Source organism: Chrysochloris asiatica, unplaced genomic scaffold (genome assembly GCF_000296735.1).
Source record: "Chrysochloris asiatica unplaced genomic scaffold, ChrAsi1.0 scaffold00003, whole genome shotgun sequence".
NCBI lineage: Eukaryota > Metazoa > Chordata > Mammalia > Afrosoricida > Chrysochloridae > Chrysochloris > Chrysochloris asiatica.
The window spans coordinates 39052087-39074364 of record NW_006408521.1 but is presented as its reverse complement, the minus strand read 5'-3'; the positions used below and the strand labels follow the sequence as shown (position 1 = coordinate 39074364).

Sequence of the window (22278 nt, the reverse complement as noted above, 5' to 3'; positions counted from 1 at the left end):
TCCCGAACTAGAAAGCAATAGATTTCTTGCTTCTGCCACAAATTCCCCCAGCTGCGAGCCTTCTAAGTATTCCTTTATATGTGGTTGAGAGTTCTGGGACCATCCCCTGAACCTGCTTGGTTGGGTATTCTGTGTTGTTGGCGGAGCTCTCTGCTATATGTCCACCCGATCCGCCATCTTGTTTGTTCTCTCCCAGTGCTTAAATTTTACTCTGAAAATTTATGATATAATTAGGAGGTGTTGTTGCTGTTAAGTGTTGTCGATCATTTCCAACTTACAGCGACTCTGCTTAGGGTTTCTGAATAATTAAGTGTACATGAAAAATACTAAGTCTTTAATTTTCATTATTTAATGTTTCTTATATTTGTAAAAGGAATCCTGGTGTAGCATTGCAGGATAGTGCACTGGATCACAAGGTCGGTGGCTCAAACCAACTAGCTGCTCCTTGGAAACCCTACGGTTGTTATGAGTCGGAACCTACTCAACAGTACTTAATAACATATTTATAAGAAACCAAAATTTTTCTCTCAGCACTAGGAAATATGAAACTTGATTCAGCTATTTCAAACTTTTGTAGGAATTTAAAGTACATAAAATGAATAATTTATGGTCTAATAAAATTGTGACAAACATTTCAACACAACTAAGGTTAATATTTATAACCAACACACACAACTCTATATTTACCACAAACTGTTAGTGATGATAGAAAATCACTACTACATGCTTCTGCCTGTTTGGAAAATTCATTTCACATTAAATAATTTCATAAAATGAATAAGCTAAATTTAATTAAATACTCAAAACATTTACTGAAAAAAATTCACCTTCTGATCTTGCCATAGTATCTTTCACTCTTTTATTGATGGCTTCAAGTTCTGAGGTTGTAGCAGTGAGAACAGTACCCCCTTCAGTCTCTCGCAGTTCATTAAGTTCCTTCAACACGAAAAGAACTTACTATAAGTATTAAACCATAAAACAGAAATTTTATTATTTTCAAAATGTTAAGACTGCCAACAGTTCATACAGTTGTTATATTTGGGTATATGGGAAAAAAACCAATATACTTCATGTAATTACAAATACTTAAAGGATTCATTAGGAGGATAAGAAATGTAATTATTAGAAAATTTCGCAGCCAGAATGACTATCACTGAGAAAATACAAGCATTTACTGAGCATCTACAATGTACCAGAATAGCAATTATACAAAACAGGTAGTATTATGATTACTTAAGGAAACTGAGGCTTAGAAATATTGAAATTGCCTCAGATGGCATGCTAGAACTCAACAGCAGAGCAGATAGTTAAGATTTCTAGTCTTTGACTCCCAAAGCCATGCTCTGGATCAGAGACTCTCATACAGCAACCATTTTCAATAGGTATTGTCATCAAGAAATCCTCAGACAACATACCTGTTCTACTTGATCTAAGCGTTTTCTCAGATTCTCATTGAGATATGTCTCTACTCGAGTAATAATACCTTCTAATTTAATTCTCTCATTCAGTAATTGTCTGTTTTCCTAGAATTATGAAGAAGGAAAAAAATTAGTTGTCCACATTGAGCAAAAATTATCACCCCATTATTAGTGTTCATATGTGCTGAAGGAGTTCTGGTGTGGTACTGTAGGATAAGTACCTGACTGCTAACTACACAGCTAGCAGCTCAAACCCACCAGCTGACTTGATAGGACATAACAACAACCTAAGTGCTGAAATGGGCTCTTACACTTTTCTAAAAACCCTATACTTTCTTCATTTTCTCTTTCATATATTCATTTTCTTTTATATTCAAAATGCTTCCTAGGTTTTATGCCTACTTCTTTTTATAAGGCACACTCCCAACTAAAATTAGTCTTTTCTTGCTTTTTGGACTCAGTGTTGGTTATTTACATCTTGGCATGCAAAACCAAAATGTTACTGAAATGATTAATCAAGATAAAGTTATTAAATACATAAAGGTGTTCCGATAAATAAACGTAACAAAGCTAACAGCTCACATTTACTAATGGTGTGAATTAAGTAAAATGGAAGAAAATAAAGATTTCTTATAATCTTAACACATCTGAAACAGTTCAGAAAAACACTGAAATCTATTATCAATGGAAGTTTTTCCTTGTTAATTGCACTTGCCTGCTGAAGTTGACGAATTTCATCATTCAGTGCATCTACTCTCTTCTGATCTTCCAGACTAAGTTGAGAAAGCAAATCTGTTCCCAATTCTGCTTTTAATGATTCTCTGGTGGATTCCATGGCATGCAAACTTGCCTCCAAACTTTGTAAGCTACGTTGCTATATGACAGATTATCCATTTATTAACAAAGGTATTAGTCACTGTACTAGCTCCAATAATCAAACATTCAATAACAATCTAAATGTAATATTAGAGTGAGTAAAATAAATAATAGTATCAATTCAAATATTAGATAACCATCAAAACTGACGCTTAGGACTAGGTACCAATAAGGATCATATCTCATGATTAAACTACATAAAATAAGTCTTCAAGCTCATTTCTAAGAACAAAAATAAAACGTTATGAGATATTATTAATGTAGAAAAATAGTGGATACGTTGCTTTTACTAATAATTCCTTTACTATTCATCCATTTTGGAGGAAGCAGTTCAGTGGTTCACACCTATTAGCTGCTCTACAGGAGAAAAACGTGTCAGTCAGCTTCCATAAAGATCCAGAGCCTTGGAAACCCTACTGGGCAGCTCAACTCTATCATGTACAGTTGCTATGTACTCAATGGCAACAAGTTTTTGCTTTTGTTTTGTTTTTTAATGCACTAGTGGTTACGAATCGGGCTGTTAACCTCAAGGTCGGCAGTTTGAAACTTCCAGTAGTTCCGTGGGAGAAAGATGAGGCTTTCTGCTCCCGTAAAGATTTACAGCCCCGGAAACCCTGTGCAGGGTCACTATGAGTCCATGGTACTTATCAACAACAACAACAATGTAAGTTTTGGGTCAATTCTTCAAGTTTATCAGACCAATATGCATTATCAGTAACTGAGTTTGCCTTCTGTGCACTGTAATACAATCTGGACAAAATGTAATAAAGTATTCAAATAACTCTGCAAATAGTGTTTTACAGATAAAACCAGTTAATGACAAAATTAAATAATGATTAACCGACAGTACTATTATTAAGCAATATCTCAAATGCTTGTTTGTCCATTGAAATATGAATGTATATTTCAATAGACAAACAAAAGAATTTATACCCAGGGGGTATAAATATGGTATAGACAGAAATAGGTATTTCCATAAGTGTTCATTTGAACAAAAATGAAACATGTGAAACCCAAGCATAACCTATATATATGATCTACTTTAATTCTATACAATTAAAACTACAAACAGAATGCATACTTACGAACCTTAGGCATAAAGGTTTTCTCTGACTGCTGCCTCTTCTCTTTCAGCATCTTCATTTCTGATAATATACTATCTCGTGATGCTTTAAATTTTCTTTGCTGGGTTTCTATTTGCTGCATTTGGTTCATTAATTGATCAATTTCATTATTAATCCATACACAGTGCTAAGGAAAATTCTCTCCAGGTTATAAATATATGCTTTGAATTCTCTTAAATCTTTATAAACATATTTATCCCCTCAATTTTACTCCTAAACAACAGTTATTTCCTCATTTTTGTGGATCACTGTCGTTAAATGCTGTCGAGTTGGTTTAGACTCATAGAGAATCACAGTGAATTAAGTATCAGACTAAACAGTTTAATTGTAAGAGAAGCTTAAAATATTTCATCCCCATCAGTTCACTCCCAAAACATGGACATTCATTTACTATTATTTATACAAAACATTATTGGGAAACCTTGAAAGAAGCCAAATAAAATCCAATAGTATATATAGTTTTATATCTTTTCATCCAAAAAAAAAATCAATTACATAATCAATTATGCTTATGATATTATGTTGTTGTTTTTAATTCCATGAAGTTGGTTCTGACTCATAGCAACCCTGTAAAAGTTTGGCAGCCATCTTTGCTGTACCTGTATATGGGCAGATTTTCTTCTAAACAAAGTGTCATATCAACATCATTACATGGCACATGAAAAACTGAATTGGTATATATTTTTCTGTGTACTCTCAACAACAACAAACTCACTGTGTCATATGAGATTACAGAAATAGATGATTCAGAATCAGTTGTTTTTTAAACCAGACATTCTGAATTTATATAAATGTAAGGTAATGTCATTCTTGTTACTAAATGCTAGATTTAGAAATACTTTTCATTAAAAAACATGTACATTAACATGCAATGGTGTGTGGTTATTACTTATTAATAAATTAAATATTTTTAAATTTCTCAGTTTTAATACCTAACATGGCAATACATAACTAAGACAGAGTTTTATACCAGAAGAAGCGATCCTGCTGCTCTAACAACATTATCTGAAATGTATAAGCTATTTTAGAATTGGATAATGATTAGAGAAGCTGGAAGAATTTTATGGTGCCTAGAGGAATTTATAAGGAGCTCTGGAAGTGTAGTGGTTACGAATTGGGCTGTGAACCTCAAGGTCAGTAGTTCGAAACTACCAGCTGTTACGTGGGAGAAAGATGAGGCTTTCTGCTCCCATAAAGATTTACATCCTTGGAAACCCTGTACAGGATCGCTATGAGTTAAAACTGACTCCACAGCACTTAACAACAACAACAACAAGAGGAATTTATAAAAGGAAATGGTGGCTCTGTCAGTGAGGCACTGGGCTGCCAACTGCTCCCATAAACATTTACAGCCTCAAAAATCCGAAGGAACAATTCTACTCTGTCTATGAGTCAGACTGCCTGAATAGCAGTAGGTTTTTTAGTAAAATCAATAGATAAAACCCACTTACTCAAAATCAATAGATAAAAAATAATAGATAAAACCCACTTACTCAAAAGTTCTTTGTTCCTTAGGTTCTTTTCTCCAAAAAGTAGACTCACTAGTATTTGCTATTTAACAAACAGCTAAGCAAACAGTCAGTATTAAAATGTTTTGTTTTATCCCCCATAGTCTTTAGAAGTCAAACAGTGATTAGTTGAAGAAAAAAAAAAAGCTAATATGAAACACATGGAAAAATCTCTCCACTGAAAATGAGAAAACCTACTTAAGAAGCAAAAGATCAATCAAACACAGTCCTTTCCCCACAGTACATGTCATTAAGCACAAGACAAAAAGATATTTTCAATATTTCTACGCAGGTTTTCATTGAGCTTTGCTTCAAGTTCACCTAGCTCTTCTTCTGCTTTTCTAACATCTTTTTGTAATTCAAGCCTAGATTTCCTTGTGTCATAATAACCTCCAGTTAGAGCACCCCGGTGACTAACTTGGTCACCTATTCAAAAACAAAACAAAAATACATGTAAGAAATGTAGTGATTCCGAAAAACAAATTCTTTACTCAGTAATACTTATAATTACTTAATCTATGCTGTAACTGCTTAACAGTAACTACTTATTACTAAAGATAACTGTACTTTTTTAACTGAGAGATCTGCTAGTGATCAAACTTCGCAACACTCAAAGTGAGACAGACATTATATGATGCAGTAATATGCACATCAAACATGTACTATCCATGCCAAGAATGTCAAACCTAAGTCTATTAAGTGCCAACGAGTCAATTCTGACTCAAAGCGACTCTGTATAGGGTTTCTGAGGAGCTCCTTATACGTTTGAACTGCCAACTTTGTGGTTATCAGTCCAATACTATCCTATAGCACTACACTAGGACTCAATTTAATCATGACAAAATAATACAAATCCCATTCTATAAGAAAATTCTACCTGGAAAGTCATGGAAGAGGGGGACATACCCTATATTAAAAGAATCTAAAAAGAAAACACATGAACACATCCTTGACCAGACATAGAAAAACATTTTGGGAAAACAAAATTTGAGTTTGGACACTTCTTCAATGCTTAATTTAAGTGCTTCCCGGACATAATCAACTACGTTACAAGATTGGTTTTCTGGGTTTTAGGGCCTAGAACTTTAGTCTCAAAGAAAAACAGTCAACTGGTAAAATACATTTCACAAAGTTCATGTCCTGCATCCTAATGAGGTGAATTGTGTCTGGGGTCTTAGAATATCGCTAACAGTTATCTAAGACAAACCAGTGGTCTCTATTTGTTAGGAGCCAAAGAGAATGAAATAAACATCAAAGTCTCAGAGACGAAAGTAGTCTAGAAGACTAACAGACTACACAAAACCAAGGAACCAGATAGTACTTGGTTGCCAGTATGGACAGATATGAGCAGGGCCACTACAGATGGACTCTGATAAAACAGGTGAAAAACATGAACAGATCTCAGACTTACTGGACCAAGTGAGACACAAGAGTGCCTAAAACTATTACTCTAGGATAGCATTAAAACTTAAGTAGAAATTATCTGAGGTCACCTTTAAGCAAAATATAATAGACTGGCACACAAAAGAAAGGATACTACCCTAAGTGCAGCGCTCCATTAAAAAAAAAAATCCTAAACAACAATATGAGACCAAAAGATGAGACCAAAAGGTCAACAATTACTCTAAAGTGAAGATGAGAAGGGGAAGTGAAACTTTAGAGCTCTAGAAATGGAACAACCAGAATGTAATCAATGAGAAAGTTGACACATTAAAATCTAACTATTATCACTGAATAATTTGTATAGAAACTGTTATTTGAAAACCTAATTTATTGTATAAACTTTCACCAAAAACACAGTAAAATATTAACACTAGGGAAGTATGCATTTCGCTGGGTCAACTTTATGAGATGTTAATAAGCCAATAAAATCACAGCTGAGATTTGGCCACTGGATCTAGCAACATGAAGTACTGAAACTTAAAGATGATGTAATGGAATGTTGGGACATAGAAGCATTATTAAAGTTGGTTAAGGAGAAATGAAAAGATTAGAGAAAACATACATACTTAAAAAAAAAAAAAACAACTTAAAATCCACTTTTCCTATGGGGGAAAAAAAATCTTAGATATAACAATGATACTGTGGTTACATAGAAAGTCCTAATTCTTAGGAGATACACAGGGACATTTTAAATGTAAAGTGTTAAACTGCAACTTACTAAGAGACTCTTAAACTAACATGACTTAGCTATACTATAGAAGATTTACTCATCAGAAATATCACGTGTTCAATTTATTAATATTTCTTTATTCAAAGCTAAAAATGACTCATACCAACCTTCCAGAGTAATGCAGTCCATAGTGAAAGCCCGGGCCAGCTGGGTTGAAACTTCCATGCTACGACAAATGAGTGTTTTTCCAAACACATGTTTGAAAGCTTTGTCAAATCTGGGGTTGTACCTCAGTTTACTGATCATAGGAATGGCATCCTAAAGACACATGTTTTGTCAGCAAGCAAATATTAAAAGTAATAATAATGTTATTAGAATATGAATTACAAATAAACATACGTCTTTATATTATTAGTGCTTATACTGAAGAATTTAGAAGGATCATTCCAGTGAAATAGCCTGGTAATCATCAAGGTTTCAATAATACAGGGTTAAGAGTTGAGGTGTGCTCTGGGCAAGTTGCTTCCCACTTCCCTAGATATCAATCACAAGAGTGAGATAATAACCTTCCTTGTAGTGTTACGAACTCCAACTGATTTAATATATGTGAAATACTTAGGATCTTGTATATCACATATTTTAATTTTATGAATTATACCAATCTAAATTAAGTATTATTCTCCCTTTTCTCCTAAAACTACTTGATTTGTAAAACTTTTTTAAAAAATCATGCACTATAACACACAGAAAAATGCAATAAATACATGGTAAGCTTAATTAATCATTATAAAAGAGATCACCAACATAACCACCTTGCAGGATAAGAAACTGACCACCACTGACAGCCCAAGAGCACTTTCCTGGTCACAGAGGTCACCTACAGTAGCTACTGACTTGATACCATCACTATTATATGGGTTTTGTTACAACCATTTCCTTCTGTATTTCCTTCTGTTTCTTTCTAATTTTATCACCTATACTTAGTTTCATTTATAAAATTAGTTTCAGTGTAACACGACATGTATTCGTTTATATCTTGCTTCATTTATAAATTTGTGAAGCTCATTTTTTCACTCTCTAAAACTTCAAAGGTCATTTGTAGATTTGAAAGTAGAAAAAGGCTGGACCTTTGAGTTCCTCATCTCATGGTTCTATTTAAAGTACTACATAGTTTCACAGGGTTTCTCCTTGAAAGCAGGGCATGTTTCTCTCACTGACCACTGTATCCCAATGGATAGCGTTTGGCACTAGCAAGTGCTAAACAAACTAATGAGAAAGGGCAACGTACTGACAGAAACAGACCTTAACACACAGCAACTTACATTGGTTTCAGGATATGCAGTATCCCTGACATCCAACTTGTTGAGAGGCAGGAAAGTTACTTCTCCAGGCAGATTCATTTTATTAAATTCCATTAAAATCTTCGTACTGACTTCGTCTGAATCAACAATATGATAAAATAACCTAACACAAACAGAATAAGATACATCTTTATTGTTAAGACTTGAAAGTGGTATAAACATTTACATATTAGACAATTCATTTATTCTTATGCAACCCAACTTGTATCACAAAAACAAACTATTTAGAAAATTCCTAAGTGGAGGATGTGAGTAGAGAAAAGTAAGTCCCAAAAGGGAAAGGTTTACTTCTATAATTAGGAACACTTAGCACCTACAACCTAATAGGAGATTAAATAAAGAACCAAGGATATAAGAAGATAATGGAAGACATACTGTACTAAAACTACAGAAAGCTGTTTCTGAAGCTAGTTATCCTTATGCACCCCCCGTCCTCTAAACATTCTAAATGACAATCAAAAACATGTCACCTGTTTCCAGCAGTGACTTCCACACATGTGTAGAAAGCTGGCTCACATTCAAAGTTATTCATCACTATGCCATGATACCCATTTTGAACATGTTGGTTTATTCCTTTTCGACGAAAGTGGTCCAGCACTTTGTTTATGCTGTCTATTCCATTTAATATGGCCTATTGAATTGTTAGAGATTTTAAAAAAATATTAAAATAGTACTGCCAAATGACAGTGCTCCTGGTAAAAACAAATGTGTCTACTATATTATACAATAAAAAATATGAGATTAAACATCCTCCCCAATACATCAACATAACCCCTTGAAATATGCCAACTACCTGCAACGCCTTATGTTACAGGTTCTGTTCTATAACACTAGCATGAAAAGGGACTATTCATCACACAAGAGTCCTGGTGTGGCGCTGTGGGCTAATGCGTCAGACTGAAAAAAATCTCACCAGCAGCTCCTTGGAAACCCTATACAGGGTCGCTATGAGTCGGAATCAACTCAACGGCACTTAACAACAACATTCATCACACAGTCGTTGCCATTCATCTAAAAGGACTCCTGGTGTGGCAAGGTAGGATAAGAATTAAACTACAAGGTCAGTTTGAACCAAAAAGTCAGCGGTTCAAACTCACCAGCAACTCTTCAGAAACCCTGTACAGGGTAGCTATGAGTCAGACCCAACTCAATGCCATTTAGTAAACAATGTTCATCTAAAAAGGAGCCCTGGTAACATAGTGGATTATTAACAGGGCTGCTAACCACAAGGTCAGCAGTTCAACTATACCAATTGCTCCTCATGAAAAAGATGAGGCTTTCTGCTCCCTTAAAGATTTATAGTCTCAAAAACCCTATACAAGGATGCTAGGTCTCAGAACTGACAAAGTGGCATATAATCACCATAATCACTCATCGAAAAATCCAAGCTGGTATCACTAAAAGTACTGAGACTGGTAGTAAGCTGTTTACAATCCTTACTGTTGCATATTTATAGAATAAATAATCTGCAATCTACTCTACTATTTAGAACCCAGAAAAAATGACCCACAGCTTGAAAACAAATCAATTCTTGTCTAATAATGACTAACTCAATGACTCACTGCAAACTGAGGTAATGAAAAGAACCTGCCCACCTTTCCTGTTGCCGCTCTAAGAAGTTGCTGCTTCTTTTCAAGATCTTCTCTTTTAGCAGCAAGAGCTTGCTGTTCTGCATTCTCTTCTCTCCACAAGTAACTAGTCAACGAAAATCAACGCCTTTAATTTTAAAAGTCTAGAAGATGCACTAACAATATATAGTTTAAAATACTGAAATGAAACTTGAACAGTACATTTATAAAACAAATACTGTGTAACAGCCATTGATCTATACTAACTTTCTTTCACTTTGTAATTCATCTTTCTTGTTTTTTACTTCATAGTATTTTCGGTCCAGTTCTTCTACTCGAGCTTTGACTTCATTAAGATCCTGATCCAATTTCTATGGAAATAAAAATAATTCAAATTTAAAATTTAATTGCATAAAAAATAACCAATAATGACAGAAACAGATTAATAGTTGCCTTGGAAAAGGAGGCAGGAGAGGGAGAGACAGAGACCGAGAGAAAGATTACTAGAAGCATATTCATTAATTATGGAAATGTCAAAGTTTATAAGATAATATTCACTAAATACGAGCAAGTTTTTACATGTCAATCTACTTCAATAAAGTTTTAAAATTCCAATTTCAATCCCTACCTAGAAAAGCAGCGACAGCAAAGACAGTGGCCAAGGCAGTGGCATGGAGAGACAGGGCAGTTACGGTCTCTAGGCCAATGGACTGAGAAAAGCTGTGTACTGCAGGCAGAAGGCTGCTTGGGAGAAATGTACCCTTTGGACATTTAAATGAGTACTTATTTATTGTTTTGTTAAGAATACATAAAGTATTTTTTCTTAGTTAATTATGAAATAGAAAATTTAAATGGGGAGCCGAAAAGACAAAGTAGGATAGCTGTCGTTGCAGAGAGGGGATTGCAATCATTGATATGAAACAAAGTGGAAAATGTGTTGAATGCTAAAAAAATAAAGAAAAATAAAATGGAAAAAATCAACTCACTGCACAAAACAGAAATGGTTGCTCAATGTTCAACCATTTCAAGAGGCACAATATTTCAACAGGTCCAATATGATCAAGAACCAATGATACTGAAGGAAGAAAAAGTCCAAGCTGCACTGAAGACACTGGTGAAGAAGGCTCCAGGCATTGATGAAATACAAATTGAAATCTTTCAACAAACTGATACCATTCTGGAGGCACTCACTCATCTACACCAAGAAATTTAGAAGATAGTTACCCTGGCCAACTGATTGGGAGGACTTTCGTCTTTGTGCCTACTCCAAGTAAAGGTTACCCAACAGAATGTGGAAACCATTGAGTGTCATTAATATAATACACAACTAAAATTTTGCTAAAGACAATTCAGAAACAGTTGCAACAGTATATTGACAGAGAACTGCCATAAAGTGAAGCCAGATTCAGAAGAGGACATAGAGAACTACCATTGCTGCTGTCAGATGAATATTGGCTGAAAGCAGGTATCAGGGAGATTTTTACTTGTGCTTTATTAATTATGCAAAGGTATTCAACTGTGTGGATCCTAACAAATGATGGATACCACTGTCAAGAATAGAATTCCAGAACACTTAATTGTGCTCATGAGGAAACTACACAGACCAAGTGGCAGTTATCAGCAAAGAATCAGGGGATACTGAATGGTTTAAAATCAGTAAAGATATGTGCCAGGTTTGTACCCTTTCATCATGCTTATTCAATCTTTATGCTGGTGTGGTGCTGTAGGATAAGCACTAGATGGCTAACCAAAAGGTTGGTGGCTTAAACCCATCAGCTGCTCCTCAGAAACACCATACAGGGTTGCTATCAGTTGGAACCAACTCCAGGCACTTTAATAACAACGTTTACTAAATTGAATTATATGAAGAATGTTATATCAAGATTAGAAGACTCATTAACCTTCTATATGCAGATGGCACAATCTTGCTTAAGATGACTTTCAATACTCACTGATGAAGATCAAAGACCACAGTCTTCAGTATGGATTATACTTCAATGTAAAGAAAACAAAAATCCTCACAGCTGGACCAATAAATAACATAACAAAATAAAAGATAGGCAAATCTGCTGCATAAGGCCTCTTTAAAGTGTTCAGGAGCAAAGAGACCAGTTTGAAGAGTAAGATGATGCCTTAATTAAGCTCTGTAATTTTCACTAACTTCATGTGCATGTGAAAGTTGGACAATGAATAATACTGTAAAAGAATTGATGCATTTGAATTATAGTGCTGGAGAATATTAGCAGTACCATGAACTGCCAGAAGAACAAACCAATCTGTTCGAAGAAGTACAGTCAGAATGTTCCATTAGAAGCTAGGATAGCAAGACTTATCTCTCATACTTTGGACATGTTATCAGCAGGGACCAGCCCCTGGAGAAGGATACCGTGCTTGATGAAGAAAGTGCAGGGTCAGCATAAAATTGAGAAGACCCTTAAAGAGAGATGGATTAACATAGTGGCAGTAGCAATGGGCTCAAATCTATCAACAATTGTGAGGATGGGGCAGGATCCTGCAGCGCTTCGTTCTGTTGTGCATAGGATCTCTATGAGTCGAAACTGACTTGACAGCACCTAACAACAATTCCTTCCCTAAATGAGACCTTTTGCCCTGATGATACTTCATAATTCTGCAGTTTTCCTAATACTTCCATTTACTTAACTTTGACATGCTCACTCTCACACACAGCCTGTCTTCCTTGCAGTCAGGATTCAGGTGCTGGAGAGTTACTGCCATTCCCTACTGCTAGTGGTGACACCAGCAGTCATCATAGGGAATTCGTATGAAAGTTACTAGGAAGGTCATTACTGTTCTTGAGTTTAAGAAGTCATTAATAACTTGATTTTAAAGTTTCAGAAAGCAGGCATTGATGTCATCTGAAGCCTGTTCTTATATCTTTGTTTTCTCAGTAAACAAATCTGATGTGCAGCAATTACTGTAGTTAATCCTGCATTATGCAATATCCATGGTTGTTGCTGTTTCTTTAAAAATAGTAATTAATTTTATTTATTACACTTTCTACATAAATTTTTATAGAAATTAAAATTGATGTTTACAAATTTCAAATTATGTTGGATTCTCAACTTTAACATTAATTATCTAATAGTTTTATATTGTTCATAAAGTCATGCTATCTGGATCTCAATTTTCTTATTTGTAGAATGAGAGTTTCTACAAGATAAATTCTAAGGACACTGCTTACTTTAGAACATGTTCAATGTAAAAAGAGGATATACGTAGTATCTAATCAGAGGCACATGATTACTCCCCGGTGTCTGGCTGCACTTTCATACCTGCCATACCTATTAAAACAAAAATCTATAGAATTTGTGTCTTGCTTTAAGAGTATTGTGATTTTTTAAAATTTGAAATGCTTTTAGTGTATCTTCATATGATTAATAGTATCTACTGATAAAGCTAGTATTTGCATTTAGCTTTTAAAAAACTAGCATTTTTTTAAAAAAATCCAATTTCAACAATCTTTTATTTAAAGTATACACCACCTAAGTACAGTCTATAAAATGAATTATTCTAGAAAATACTACTAAAATGAAATGAATTTGCTCATTAATGGTTTCAAATTTACCACTTATATTTAGTTGTTATGTGCCCTGGCACCCCAAAATTTTAGAAAACACATCCATAAAGTTCTCAAAACACTGCAATGCATAATTTTCAGACTGCCCCTCTATACACATGAACAGAATACAACACATATTTTAGATTATCATCTTACATCTAAGTACAATGAATATATTCTTAGATATAAAATGATAATTTAATATATTCAAGAGGCAGAATTTCTAAGAAAGTAAGGCACTGTTTCTTAAAAGATAGCTAATAAACTATATACATGCAAGGCAGATTCAAAATGTTCTAGGAAAAAATCCATTTAATTCCATTTTTCCACAAACTTTTGGAAGCCTACTTGTACACTGAATTGAAAAAAATAAATATCCTCTTTGACTAAAGTTTAAGGGATACTGACACTTATTCATTTAGAAAATAGTTACTAGTTATCACATAGATATTAGTTACCAAACACTCTTAAGAGATGGGTGGATCATCAAGGACTAAATCAGTATCTTGCTTTACATGATACACAAGATAAATGTGGAGATCAACTAGCTGATGTTTTCATGAACTCAAAATAAAATCATTTTATTTCAATAAAGGACAAGTTGTTGTTGTTAAATGTCGTTGAGTAGGTTCTGTACTATGCCAACCCTGTATGGATTTCCTAGGACTGACTGGTGAGATTGAACCATGGACACTGTGGTTCAAACCAACTTTGTAGGCCAGTTGCATTAACCCACAGCATCATAATATATGAACTGATTTCTACATTAACTGAATACCTGTTTCACCGGTGTTTTTCATTCTCTTCATAAAAGATTCCGACTAAAATGGACTCCTGGTGTGGCATATACTATACTGTAGGATCGCTAACCCCAAAATTGGCAGAACACACCCACCGGCTGTTCGTCAGAAACCCTATACAGGATACAGGTTCTCTAATAGTCTGAACTGACTGGATTGACAGCACTTAAAAACAACAAAGCACACTGGATTCTCAAGACCAGAAGGCTACTATGTATCACTCTTGTTCCTGAATACTGTTTTGCTAGTTTTATGCTGGAATCCTGGTGTGGCACTGTAGGATAAATTGTTGTTGTTAGATGTCATCGAGTCAGTACCGATTCACAGAGACCTATGCACAGCAGAACGAAACACTGCCTGATCCTGGGCTAACCTCACTGCTGTTGGACTGCAAAACAAAAAATCAACAGTTCAAACCTGCTAGCTGTTCCTTGGAAACCCTTTATCAGGTCACTTTGAGAGTTGGAACTGACTGGATATCACTTAACAATAGTTTTGTCATTTGAGTAACTAGCATATAAACTGAGAATCTGAATATAAAGGAAAGATTTCTTTCATTAAAAACCTGATTAAGGTTTGGAAAATACTCAAATTTAACTAAAAATGTAATTAAAGGGGCACACCAAATATAAAAGACTAAGGAGAAATACAATACATTATATACAAATGAATACATTTTACATACAATGCATACTTTATAGTAAGTAACATTATAATAATTTAAAATGTCATAGCAAGGTCACAAATGTCAAAGAAAGACCAAGGAACTGATCCAGATAAGAGATTAGAGAAACACTACAACTAAATTCAACACATAATTCTAGATTAAATCCTGGATCCTTCTCATCCAATTTTAAGGAAAACTATTGTGTGGTTCATACAATCACATACTCAAAAGAAATATTTGGACTCTATATCAAAAGATTGAGAAATGAATGTATACTTACCTGTTTTAAAATAAAACACTTAATCCCAGAATTATAAAGTCCATCAATGAATAGAGACAAACATGAGGGCCCTAATACAAGGTACACACAGACTATCAAATATTGTGAAACTGCACAAACAAAAAAAGACAAAATAGACATTGGGACATACTAAAAATTAAAAACTTATGTGCATCAAAAGACTTCACCAAAAGAGTAAAAAGGGAGCCCACAGAATAGAAAAAACTTTTTTGCAACGATGCATAAAACAAGGGACTAATTTCTAAAATATATAGGAAACTACAACACCTCTGGAGTCCTGGTGTGGCGCTGTGGGTTAATGCATCAGACTGCAAAGCCGTCTGAACTACAAGGTCAGTGGTTCAAGCTCATCAGCTACTCCTTGGAAACCCTATACAGGGTTGCTATGGGTTGGAACCGACTCGACGGCACTTAACAACAATAACAACAACACCTCTACAAGAAAAAGACAACTCTATTATAAAATGGGCACAGGACATGAACAAACACTTCACCAAGGAAGACACTGTTGTTGTTAAGTGCTGTCGAGTCAGTTCTGACCCACAGTGACCCTGAACAGGGTTTCCGAGGCTGTAAATCTTTACAGGAGCAGACAGCCTCATCTTTCTCCCGCAGAACCGCTGGTAGTTTTGAACTGCTGACCTTGTGGTTCACAGCCCGATTCGTAACCACTACGCTACCAGAGCTCCTTTAAGGAAAACATTAGGACAGCCAACAAACAAGAAGAAATGTCCACGATCATTAGCCATTGTTCTTGTTGTTAAGCGCCGTTGAGTCAATTCCGACCCATAGTGACCCTGTACATTTTCTGTCCTCTACTTTTTTGAACTTTACTGTTATTGCTGTTGTGAGATGATATCTCATTGTTGTTTTGATTTATATCTCTAATGTCTAATGATTAGAGAGATACAAATCAAAACAACAGTAAGATATCATCTCACATAAGCAATAAGAGCAAAGTTCAAAAAAGTAGAGGACAAAAAATGCTGGCAAGGATGTGGAGAGACTGGGACCCTCCTACATTGCTGGTGGGATTGCAAAATGGTTCAGTCACTCTGGTAAACAGTATGGTGTTTCCTTAGTAAGTTGGAAATAGACATACCATATGATCCAGCAATCCCTCTACTTGGTATGTATCCACAAGAAATACAAGACATAACATGAGTAAATATATGCATACCAATGTTCATAGCAGCACTATTTACAAGAGCAAAAAGATGGAGGCAGGTTAAGTGCCCATCAATGGAAGAATGGAGAAACAAGCTTTGGTACATCCATACAATGGAATATTATGCTACCTTGAAGAGTAACAAGGAAGATGTAAGACACCGCATAACATGGATGACCCTTTAGGACATTATGCTGAGTGAAATTAATCAGTCACAAAAGGAGAAATACTGCATAAGACCATTATTGTAAAAGCTTAAGAAAAAATACCACACTAAAATGAAAAAAAGTCTTTGTTGGTTACCAGGGTTGTGGGTGAGGGAAAGGAGCGGAAGGTAGAAAACAGGGTAGAGAATAGACACACAATAGTTCAGGTATTGGCGGGGGCAACACACAAGAGAGAGGAAAATGGAAGAACAAGGCAAATAGGAGAACATTTAGGCAGGTTTGCATGGGCTAAATGGGACAGAGGTAAATAGTGATGTATGCTCAACCTTGGAACAACAGGGCTCTATGATACAGGGATTGAGGCATAGTCTGAATGGGTAAAAGAGGGGAAATAATGTTAAGATGCTTGACTGTCTTATGAATCTTGATTTCCCTTGCCTACTAATTGAGGGGGAGAAAAAGGAATAGCCAGAAACATCACTATAGAAAGCTTGTAAATCTGTCTTCAGTCTATAACGGATTGGGTTGGTTATGTGCGTGGAGTCGGTTCCGACTCATAACGACCCTGTACAGGGTTTCCAAGGCTGTAAATCTTTACGGGAGCAGAAAGCTTCCATCTTTCTCCCGCGGAACAGCTGGTAGTTTCGAACTGCTGACCTTGGGGTTCGCAGCCCAATTGATAACCACTACGCTTCCAAAGCTCCTTTATAACTGATTAGAATACCTAAAAAAGGGGCTAGAACTTGCCCAGTGAAAGAGGCTTCCTTCTTTGTAGCCTTTGTAGTGTATAAGACCTTAGGTGTAATCCTGACCCCCACCCAGAATCTTCTGAGGTGAGAAAATTTCCACTTGAAAAGACAAGTAGACCAGCCTGGTGCAGCTAGAGGAACTGAAGATACTTCCTGAAAGAAGACCAGCAGGAAAAATAAAAAAACAGCAGTCTGATTGACTATTACAAGATAAGCCAAGTTGTTTGCAGGGGAGCCATCAAGACAAGCAATCAAGTTCCTGCAGGGCAAACCCCCTTCCAAGACTGAAACTTAAAGGGAATACATGAGCAGGCATGTAATCTTGCTGGTGACTGTGTTGATCTACTGATGAGGGAAAGTAGGGGAAAAGCAGCTATTAAGATGTGGGCTGAGTCTGACCATGATCAACAGACTCCCATCAATCTGGAGTGAGATCTGGATGGCCAGCAGTGTGGTGAGACCTGGGGACTCCTGAGAACATGGGCAGGGACACAGCCATAGAGGGTTAGAGTGGAGAGTTAAGTGTCCAGCTGATATGAAGTGAGGGGAGATGCACAAGAACACCCACACTTACAGATAATATCCATTTGACCTAGCTTCAATGGCTGCATGATCAGAACTCGACTAGAGAAAGAAAGAAGAGGAAAAAGGGTAATCCGCATCAATTTGATGAACTTGACCTATGCTTATGGACGTAGTAGCTTAAAAGAGGGAATGAATCTTCACAGCAAGGATCTTTCCCACCCCCTCTGCACAAAGGGTTGACAGGGATGGACAACTTAAGACATTGGCTACCTAAAATGGAGGGGGGGGGGGAGGAGTAAAAAAGGCATGAAGTAACTAGCTTCAAGTTTTCAAGAGGGAATTTAGTTTCAGAGGGTGTGGGAGGAGGGAGAATCTCCACTAAGTGGTTTCCAACCTGATTAGACGGGGCTGGTAAAAGGAGATAGGGCTAAGACTCTTGTGGTTTAATAGTAAATAATTGTTATCAGGACTGACTGCCACTGCTACAAATGTAAATGTAGACATTTTTTAACATTTAGTCCAAGAGTAGAGGATCCGGGGACCATCAAGAGAGAAGAGCAGAGTGCAGGACCCTATCCAGAGAAGCAAAGCCAGAGATGGAGTCAGAGATGATGACGTGGAGAGATGGAGTGGCTGGGGACTCTAGACTCATGGAGGGAGAGGGGTTATGTGCTGGCAGCTGATGGGGGGGGGTGGAGGGGGAGGCTTGCTGGTATACCCTTTGGTTGTTTGAATGATTATATATTCCTGAGTGCTTTGGTGAACGTCCAAAAAGAAATCCAGAGGGAATAGAAGCAAATGCTGTTGAATGATGATGCATGGAGGCGATTACAGTCATTGCAATGAAATGAAATATGATAGGATAAATGTAAAGCTATGTCCTCCCATATACACTATCACTCAATTCACAATAAAAACTTAAAAGGAAAAAAAGTGATTATGCAAAAACAAAACAAAACAAAAAACCTTAAACATAGATAAATGTACGTATGTATTTTAAAGAGCTTATGCTTTCAATGGACTTTTGAGATCTGCCATTAACTAACTTGGGTAGTTTCTCTGGATATGTGCATTATAATTATACCCTCACCTCATACCTATGTGACACTTTTTCTACTCATTTATATAGAGCCCACTCATGGAGTCCTGGTGTGGTGATGTGGGTTAATGAGCCAGACTGCAAAGCCATTTGAACTGCAAGGTTGACAGTTCGAGCTCATCAGCTGCTCCTCGGAAACCCTATACAGGGTCGCTATGGGTCAGAATCAACTCTACAGTACTTAACAACATACCATTTAAGAAAGCAATTATTCCCTATTTCACATTCCAAATATGAAACCTTTCTTAACCTACAACCTGTTTTATTTTCTTTTAATTTTTAAAGAAACACTAGCTTAGAATGTATAGTAATAAGGTTTAATTCACTTAGAAGTTATAAAACACCATTTTTAACAACAAAAAATTATGTAATAAGTTATTAAATTGACAAAAAAAAAAGCTATGTTAAAATACAAAAGTGTAAAAATTTTAACAGCTTACTGTAAAATCAGATTTTAAACTTATACGATATGTTGAAATTAAGGTTAGACCAGGTACATACTACCAATTCACAAAAAATATTTTTAAAAATATACTCACTGTATATGAACACTAACATGCAAAAAATATTCTTAAAATAAAGAATTATGGCATGTATAACATTAAATTGCTCTGGATTTTTCTAAGTAAGTACCTGCCAGGTGTATTTTTAAAGTAGTATATAAACTGTGCAAAATAAAATTTAAAGAAATAGATAAAAGTGCGCATTAAACTTAAGATGCTTATTACTTCAGAGTAGCTATAAAATTCTTACATTATACTGTTCCAGATTTTTCTCTTTATTTGCCTCAGTGTCTTCCAAATCTTTATGTATAGCAGCAATCTGTCTTTTCTTGTCATTAATGGCCTGATCTAAGGATTTGAGTTCCTTTTTAATCCACTTATCCCTTTCTTCTTTTGATGTAAATTGACTTCCTCGACCCTGCTTTGCATAAAGATCAGTTCTTTCCTGGGTAGCTTGGGCCAACCTATACAAAACAGGCAAAGAGAGAACAAGTAAAAAGCAAAATAGGAAATAATCAAGTTTAGTAGAAATCAATAATTTCAACTGTACATGTCATTTTTTAAATGACAGAAACAATTTTCTAAAGAGAAAAATGTAAGTATAATATATTAAAAAACAATTTCTATACATACATACATATGGAACTTCTGATATAGCACTGCAGGATCAGCAGTGGACTGTGAACCACAAGGTCAGCTGTTCAAAACCACCAGCTGCTCCTTGGAAACCCCATATAGGGTCACTATGAGTAGGAACCAACCACAGCACTTAACAACAGCCAACTTATACATAATGAAGTCCTGGTGTAGCACTATAGGATAAGCATTGGACCACAAGGTCAGTTTGAAACCACGGTTGCTCAAACTCATCAACTGCTCCTTGGAAATCCTATTGTAGTTGTTGTTAGCTACCACGGAGTCAGTACTGACTCCATGGGACCTTATGCACAACAGAAGAAAACAATGCCCGAACCTGGGCCAACCTCACAATTGTTGCCACATTTGAGCCCACTGATGCTGCCACTTTGCCAATCCATCAAGCTGGGGGGTCTTCCTCTTTTTCTCTGACCCTCCACCTTACCAAACATGATATCCTTCTCCAGCGACTGGCCCTCCTAATATATCCTAAGTATGAGAGACAAAGTTTGGCCATCCTGGCCTCCAAGGAGCACTCTGGCTGCACTTCTTCCTAGGGTGGGTCACAATGATCTGGAAGCGACTCGATGGCACTTTACAACCACAATAATACATACAATGAAGTACACAAGGTCAGTGGTTCAAATCCACCAGCCGCTTCTTGGAAACCCTATGCTGCTATGAATCGGAACTGACTACAGGTCACTTAACATTATATATGATATAGTCCCTTTGAGTAAGTTACATTATTAAACTATAGTTAGAATCAGTTGGAATGATCCATACACTGTAATTTTACACAGATCCCATACCACATCAAGGTTAGTAAATATATCTAAGACTGTTTAGTTTTAGTGTCCATTATCTCAGGAACTTTAGTGTCATCAAGTTCGTTCTGATTCACAGTAACCCTGTACAGGGTTCCAGAGGAAGGGCTAGTGTCCTTGAACCACCAACCTTGTAGATGTTCAAACTGATCTTGCAATCCAGCACATTAACCTGCAGCGCCAAAACAGGACTCCAAAAACATGTTAATATAGCATAGAATGAAAAAAGGTCTCAAAATGGCATATACAGTAACATGTTATTTGGGTAAAGCAAATTGTCGCTGTTGTTGTTATGTGCCATTGAGTATGTATCGACTCACAGCGACCCTACTTTACATTAACAAAACACTGCCTGGTCCTGCATCAACCCCACAATTGTTGCTACATTTGAGCCCACTGTTGCTGCCACTGTGCCAATCCACCAAGTTCCTGGGTGTCTTCATGTTTTTCTATGTTCCTTCTTCACCAAACATGATATCCGTCTCCAGGGACTGGTACGTCCTGACAATATGTCCAAAGTATGAGAAACTAAGCGGCAATCCTGAATTTCAAGGAGCATTCTGAATGTACTTCTTCCACCACAGATTAGTTTGTTCTTTTAGCAGTCCATACTTTTTTTTCTTAAATGTTTTAATGTGAATTATGTGATAGTTTACATGGGAGAACATTAGTTTTACATTCATTCTATCGTATATTGTCTCATTGCCATGGCTACAATCCCCTCCATGCATCATCAACCAACCATAGGGTATACCCTGCAATCCTTCCCCTGAACCCCCCAGGTCTTCAGCACACAGTCGCTCTCCCTCTCTGGATCTAGTCTCCAGCTGCTCCATTGTTCCACATCATCATCTCTGCCTCCATTTCAGACATCACTACTTCTCTGAGTAGGGTCCCGCTCTCTGCTCTTCTCCCTTGATGGTCCTAGGGACCTCTGCTCCTAGACTGAAAAGTTAATCACTCCCTTCCTTGCTATAAAACATCTACCTTTACATTTCCAACCATCACAATCAGTCCTGATAACAATTATTCACTATTGTATCACAAGAGACCCGTCTGCACTTCATTGCATCAGCCCCACCTAGACAGATTGACTACTACTCACTGGAGATTCTACCTTCCTCCAGGCCTTCTGGAACTAGGTTCCCTCTTGAAAACTTGTAAGCTAGACACTTCTTGCTTTGTAGCCCCCCACCCCTCATTTTGGGTAGCCAATGTCCAAGTTGCCCATCCCTGTCTACTCTGTGTGTGGAGGGGGTGGGAATGATTCTTGCTGTAAGGACTTGTT

The 22278-nt window shown here is 36.4% G+C and overlaps 1 protein-coding gene across 1 annotated transcript in view; it reads right to left on the bottom strand.

Annotated features, from left to right (window-relative positions):
* The window catches only part of SMC3 (structural maintenance of chromosomes 3), a 54583-nt gene that overhangs the window by 10260 nt on the left and 22045 nt on the right, over nucleotides 1-22278 (bottom strand). The window contains exons 13-23 of the mRNA XM_006831335.1: nucleotides 19778-19991; nucleotides 10236-10339; nucleotides 9996-10095; nucleotides 8871-9031; nucleotides 8362-8503; nucleotides 7207-7357; nucleotides 5200-5352; nucleotides 3384-3535; nucleotides 2134-2292; nucleotides 1416-1523; nucleotides 828-936 (exon numbers count right to left, since the gene is read on the bottom strand). Of these exons, the coding sequence (XP_006831398.1) occupies nucleotides 828-936; nucleotides 1416-1523; nucleotides 2134-2292; nucleotides 3384-3535; nucleotides 5200-5352; nucleotides 7207-7357; nucleotides 8362-8503; nucleotides 8871-9031; nucleotides 9996-10095; nucleotides 10236-10339; nucleotides 19778-19991 (1553 nt within the window). The remainder of the gene's footprint in view (nucleotides 1-827; nucleotides 937-1415; nucleotides 1524-2133; nucleotides 2293-3383; nucleotides 3536-5199; nucleotides 5353-7206; nucleotides 7358-8361; nucleotides 8504-8870; nucleotides 9032-9995; nucleotides 10096-10235; nucleotides 10340-19777; nucleotides 19992-22278) is intronic.